The 6,657-nt window shown below is 39.2% G+C and overlaps 1 protein-coding gene and 1 long non-coding RNA gene across 6 annotated transcripts in view; one reads left to right on the forward strand and one right to left on the reverse strand.

Moving 5' to 3' along the window:
- Nucleotides 1–3,765, forward strand: part of bcas3 (BCAS3 microtubule associated cell migration factor) — a 279,325-nt gene extending 275,560 nt beyond the window's left edge. For all 5 annotated transcript variants that reach the window (XM_008308649.3, XM_008308648.3, XM_025054886.1 and 2 more), the window contains one exon: nt 2,089–3,765. In XM_008308649.3, coding sequence (XP_008306871.1) covers nt 2,089–2,237 — 149 coding nt within the window. In that variant the 3' untranslated portion in view covers nt 2,238–3,765. The remainder of the gene's footprint in view (nt 1–2,088) is intronic.
- LOC112486917 (uncharacterized) overlaps nt 3,480–6,657 on the reverse strand; it is an 8,357-nt gene continuing 5,179 nt past the window's right edge. The window contains exon 2 of the long non-coding RNA XR_003049495.1: nt 3,480–5,031. This is a non-coding gene — a long non-coding RNA (uncharacterized LOC112486917). The remainder of the gene's footprint in view (nt 5,032–6,657) is intronic.

The following is a 6,657-nucleotide window of genomic DNA, read 5'->3' on the forward strand; positions in this document are numbered from 1 at the left end:
TTCATTATTGTTCAGAGGAGTTTTAAAGCAGTAGCTGTGAATGTGTCGACATGAGGTCAGGGGGCGTAACAACAGTCCTATCTACATAAGGCTGTTTAGGAAGTTTAGGAACCACCGTTATATATAGTGTGTAACTGCTTTGTGAGTCTGATGAAAAGGAAAACCATAGATTAACATGAGGACATTACCTGTGCAGGGTTTTAGTAAAGACATAACCAGGTGTTTGAACTTTTGGAACAGTTTGCCATCATCTGTAAAAAAAAAAGTGAGGGTATTTAGTTTGTGAATAACAGAAACTGAAATTGAACTTGATTATTCCTGAATATTTTATTTATTATTAACAAGGGAGCGGGGTGGAAGAGGTTAACACATCATGAGTTCACATTCACCGTTTAATCTGTTCTACAGTTGGTTTTAAAACATCATATTTGTGAGACCACTTGGGATTGAAACGGGAGGTTTGTCCAGAAGAGGAGCTGTTGCAGTAAATCACACGCAATCACATTTTGTTCTGAGAGATAACAAACAGTTGTGCAGAGTAAGATTGTCAGAGTCCAACCCTTCGCTGGTGTTTGGCTTGGCTGCACCGTTGAACTCTGAGGTAACTGTTCTGAATCAGGTGAAAAAGTAAAAAAAATATATATAAATATATATATATTTGTACCAAGAAGACATAGTTGGAAGTCATGTGCAGCAGGCTGGGGTGATAAAGGATAGAGATGATTTACATTGGCGAGTGTGAAGGATGTAAAATGTGTACTTGAGGAAGGAAATGAGAGCAGCGATTAGAATGGAGTAACTGTTCTGAATCAGGTGAAAAAGTAGTAGTAGGAAGTAGTAGGAAGGGTAGTGAGGAAATTGGAGCAGACAACATTTGTTTTGGGGTTCAGTGGAGTGATTATCTCAATTTAGGGACACAGACCTGGAGAGTGAGAAGATAGCAAGGACTGAAGTAGAGAATAAACCGGAAAAAGAATGAAAATGAGATGATTGATGGACGAAGTGAAGGCTGACGTTGAGATGGTTCATGTAACAGTGGAGGAGGCAAAGAAAAGAGGGGATGGAAGCAGATAATTCACTGTGGTGACCCTAGAAGGGAGCAGCAGGAAACATGTCTGATGAAGAACCACATGTTCAGTTGTCAGATCCGACTTTAAAAATAGTGCTTGGTTATTAAATGTCCACAGTGAGTGACATGGGAGCCGATGTCCCTCAAAGTGGAAAAAATTAATTCAAATCACAATTTTCTGTATAATTGTCTGCTCATTCAGACTGTCTCACATTGTCAGTGATTCAACAACCAATTCATCATTGAAAATCTTGTGACGCTCAACTTCTTCCGCTCTGATTTATTGTCCTCGCTGTGATTTTCTCGTCTCCTGCTTTGACTTTGTACATTGTGGACTTTTTCACATTATCAAAACCAAGTTTGATATTTTCTGGCACACGTGACTTCACAACAAGGATAATTAAATGATCTTGAGTCGGTTGGTGTGCTAGAGAAAGAGCTCAACCCAGCTAATATTTAATTGAATCAACTGTGCAGTACACTTTGTACTGAAAGGGAAGTAAAACCTCCTCCGATACATACTGTCTGTAACGGTGTGTTGTGTCTTTCTGTTCATACAATAACTAGCCTTTAGCAGAACCTGCTGTCTAATGGAACTGTCAGTGATAAGGATCTGTTAGATCGTTGTTGTTCCCTACATGGTCTTTTTTTATCTTGAGGGTCAGTGGAGCTTCTCCTTTAAACAGGAAATGCAGGTCATTGGTTATATCTGAGAATTAGAAAAGGTGTGTGTAAGAGTTGTAGTTGTGTGCTCTCAAAAGTAACTCTTTAATTTTCCAATGAATGCATTTTTATTCATTTTATATATATTTTTTAAAAGATACAAATCTGACATTTTATTGTATTAATGTTACAAACTAGTAGCAATAATGTGTAGCATTAAAAGAAAGTTTAGCATTATATATAAAATCTGACCGCAGGATTGCACCTTCTTTCATGTAAAAAAATGAATGTATTGTAATTTTAAGTTTGGCTCCTCCAAAGGTGCATGTTCATGTTTTCTCTCATTCTCTTCTCAGAGCTGCAGAGGGAGGGCAGCATCGAGACCCTCAGCAACAGCTCGGGTTCCACCAGTGGCAGCATACCGAGAAATTTCGAGGGCTACCGCTCTCCTCTGCCCACCAACGAGAGCCAGCCGCTCAGCCTCTTCCCCACCAATTTCCCCTGACACCCCAGCACGGCCCACCTGAGCTTCTATAGACCACCCTCTACAGACTGGTCCTCACAGCATCTCACTGATGAACAGTAGCCAAATCATGTCTTTCCTCCTCTCATGTAGCTGGTCACCAATCAGATACAGTATTAACATTTTATTTCATGTCTGCATTTGTTTTTCCCTCCCTAATTCAATCTCCCTTTGGCTGTTGTCGCTCCAATTCTAGGTATATAAAATCAGCCATGCTTCGACCAAAAGCATTCCAAAAAGAGGGGGGGGAATTGAATTTGCTCTAAATTGTCTTCATGATCAGCACAAATGTTTTTGAATGCTTTAAAAAAAACTAATTTCTGGGATGAATAGCCAGCTAAGTGAGTCTCTACAGCAGGTAATAAACACAGATGAATGTGGTCTGATAACAGTGTGTATTCAGCAGCTGTGTTCAGGCTCCTTTTTAATAGGAGACTAGCATCAGGCCTGCAAATGAATCTGCTCCTGCTGGTGACCTTGTGTTGAGTCATAAAGCAGCAGAGCCAGCCGTCCTCTCCTCCCTGCAGCTGATGTCTGCTCCGTCCTGGGCCTGCCATCACTCTTGGTGTGTGTGCTTTTGAAGTTTAACGGAGTGTCTGTTTTCTGAGCCAGCCGTAAGAAAAGGGAGCATTCGCCGAAGAAAAAATGTTTATTCCAGGCGGCAACGTGTAACGACTCCCTCTCCCTTCCGTGCATGCTGCTGCTCCCGTGGCCTCCGACTAATGTTTTAGATTAAATATTTGTTCCTTTCATGCCTTGAAGAGAGAGATACGGTAATGGGGACGACACGATGACTAAGTGGCTGGAATAATTTTCTATGTTCAGGGTTCGTGTTGACTGAGCGCAGGAACAGCGGCATGTGTAGCTGTCATGCTGTGTTTTTGTACATTAGAAACTTTTTTGCCCCCAGGGTCATGCCTGTAGTTATGGATCTCTAAAGATGGTGTGTTCTCCATCAACGCTTGAATACTTTGATAATCACAAATGGTGGAGTTTCCTGTTGAATTGTGTCTGAGCAGCGTGTGGTGTGATGAGAGTTGACAAGCTCTGTTTACAGAGTCAGTTCTACCATGATAGCAGTGGTGTCTGAGTTAAAGCTGCAGCAGTTTGTCCATGGTTTGTGACAAATTCTAATGCATCAACTATGACTATTTTTTATAATCCATTTGTTGCAGGGGTTGGTTTCCAATCTTTTTCTGCAGCACCACCTTTTTTGTAAATAGCACTATAATCAACTTCCTACCTGTCGCTTCAAAACTTCAAAAAACATTTTTTTAACCATTGAAATTCCTACAAACTGCTTCTCTGATTGAACATGTGAGAACAAGTGCAGTTTCCCCACTGAGACAAATTAAGAAAATATTCAAATTAACATATATTTGTCATGCTAGGTGCCCTCTGCGATAGCTCATTATCCCCGGGGGGGCCTGCCCCACACTTTGGAAACCACTGCATTTATTAAGAGTTCTCTTCTGCCATTTTCTCAAAGCAGATTTTTTATATATATATAATTTCTGTACCTCAGTGATGTCATTATTTTCAATAGTATACAGTAAAATTCATAATTTTAATAATTTAATAACAATTAGTGACTATTTTGACAATTTCATGACATTTTTATGGAAGAAACGAGCAACAGATAAATCAGTAAATTAACAGATAAAATGATTACCAGGCTGCTGTGATTGCTGCTGGACTGGCTTCAATGGTTTTGCCCCGTCACCAAATAAGGGAAAAGATCTATTTGTTTTTACTTTGTTGTGAAATACGGACACTAATACTTTTTTTTTTCTCCCACATTCATGACAGTAAAAACACAATAAACGTGAAGGAAATGGTTCTGTCCTCCCTGTTACTCTCCTTCTCATTGTGTCTCTCCGTGTAATTCAACCACAGCAGTGACCATCAGCACAGAGTCTCCCTGTTAATTAGTACCATATTTTTAACAGGCAGTTAAATGTTGTTAAAGAGCTTTTTTATGAGCATCCTCGGCTCTTTGTTCTGAGCCACAGGAGAAACAAGTAGACATGTTTGTTTCTCTTCTAATCAGCGCTGGGACCATGGACGACATTTTCTCTGATGCAGTAAAACACAAGCCTTTGAAGTAGCTCGTAATGAATTACATTAGCAATGGCTGATTTCTTATGTGTTTTATTTAAGCCCTCGAATATGATCGTGGGCTAATAGTCATAAAAATCCTGCTCGGATAAAATGATACGTGTCTAATGTTTTTTTTAAATATGGTTTTGACAACCTATTAAATGGGCAAATAGGCCAAAGACATGCTTTTCATGAGAGAGTCAGTCCATGTTTACAGTCTGTTCGATTTAAAATACATTAGTGTGAGAGCTGTGGAACACAGTGAACACGTACAAATGTCAGTGTCCAGATGTGGCAGTTTAAGTCTGTGTTTGCAGATTCCCTTATGAATGAAGGAGAAATGAAGTCCAGCTGACAGAGGTTTGTGGATGGAGAAGAAGAAAAGGATAAAAAAACAGTTTGTGATTTTTCTACTTTTATTCCATTTTCAGCGGATTATTAAAACTATCCGACATTACAATGTGAAAATGAACACCATGAATAAATTTTGTTTTATTAGCGAGGCTCTTACACACATCAGGTCACAGGCTTTAATGAAAACGATACTGAGTTTCCATTGTTGCAGCAGTGGCAGCCTGGTGTTGATGAGGCCGATGATCCAGATCCTGCTGGAGTCTCGGAACAGAAATGGTAAATCCCTCCTCGCTGCTTCTCTCTGGATCACAGACTGTGCTCCCTGAAATGTAAACACAGCAAACATTACTGTTTCCAGGTCCTGACGTCTGACTCCTGCTGCCGCGACAAGATGGAACTGGACGTGGAAATCACAGCAAAGGAGGTGGAGGTGAGTTAGTTCAAAAACCGAGATTGGATAAGATTAAATCTAACTGTAGGATCTACTGCTGAGATACTAAAGCATGTTATTAGAAGAAAGTAATAGGATTTCATCTTACTTGAAACATGTTACAATACAACAATTTTTGATTGTCCTACTGGGCCACTTAAAACCTGTCCAAGTGACACGATCAGCCCCTGACCCTAACTTTGGACACTGCATGTCAACTGACCTCTTACTGAGTCAGAGCTGTTTATTCATACTTGCTAAATTAATCTACATTCAGTGACACTTAATGTTAAATTATACTGTAAAAACCTTCAATTATCAACAAAACAGAAACTTTTTTCCAATGGTCTGCGAGGTAAAACATGATGATATAACATAACAAATATAAGGGATCACAATCTACCGGCGGATCCAATGGAATTGCAGGAGAAAAAAAATACAAGAAATCCTGTCACCTGGACTGAAGTAATGACTTTACTAATGAGATTAATCCGTTTCATTATTTACAATGACTGTGTCGTGACTTTTTGAAATTCGAAATTATGTGATATTTTATAATTATTTATTATTATCAGTAATGACTTTACTAATGAGATTAATCTGTTTCATTATTTACAATGACTGTGTAGTGACTTTTTGAAATTCGAAATCATGTGATATTTTATTATTATTTATTATTATTATGGACTTTTATTTTTTTAATATTGTTTTGTTTTGGGGTTTTTTTGTTTTTTTTTCAGGTTTCCACTTCACCTTTAGCACTGAACCTGCGGGATGGTGACGTGACGACACACGAGCCGGAAGTTTCATCTGGTCACAGTAGTCGAAAGTTCGAAAGTGTCTGTCAGTTGGCGCTTATATAGTTTTTTTTTTTTTTAATTTTGGTTGTTTGTTTCAATTTGATACAGTTTTCGTAAATGTGGAGTCAGGTCTGTGTGTGACGGCCCTGCAGCAGGTAACACCCCCCCCTCCTCCTCCTCCTCCTCCCTCCTCTCTCTCACTATGGTTGTGCTGGTGTGTGCATGTCGGGCCTGCAGAAGGTATCCATTCTCTCTCTCTCTCTCTCTCTCTCTCTCTCTCTGTGTGTGTGTGTGTGTGTGTGTGTGTGTAGCAGCTGCTAATTCAGTTGCTGTCATCACATGAGAAAAACACAGAGAAGAGATTCTCTCTGCTTTAAAGACCAACATGAAATACGGTGATAAATAATCTTGTCACATATGGAGGGGGAATGATCCAGAGTTTCAGAGTTCGTGGATGTGAAGCTGCTCAGACAGTTTTCCTCCGTTTCTTCCCATTAGTTCCAGTTTTTGTCACAGATCTTAAACCTCGCGGCGTTTTACAACACGGTCAAAGTTAATGGAAATAACTGATCCCTGATTTAAAAACAAAAAACAAAGCGGAAAATGAATGGATTCTCTTTTTAATTAAGTCAAATGTTGGCAGTTTCTTTATAAAACGGATTACCATAACTTGGAATTAATTGAATTTTATTGAATTCTAATAATTTTGTACTGATGT

This window comes from Cynoglossus semilaevis, chromosome 4 (genome assembly GCF_000523025.1).
Source record: "Cynoglossus semilaevis isolate Cse_v1.0 chromosome 4, Cse_v1.0, whole genome shotgun sequence".
Taxonomy (NCBI): Eukaryota; Metazoa; Chordata; class Actinopteri; order Pleuronectiformes; family Cynoglossidae; genus Cynoglossus; species Cynoglossus semilaevis.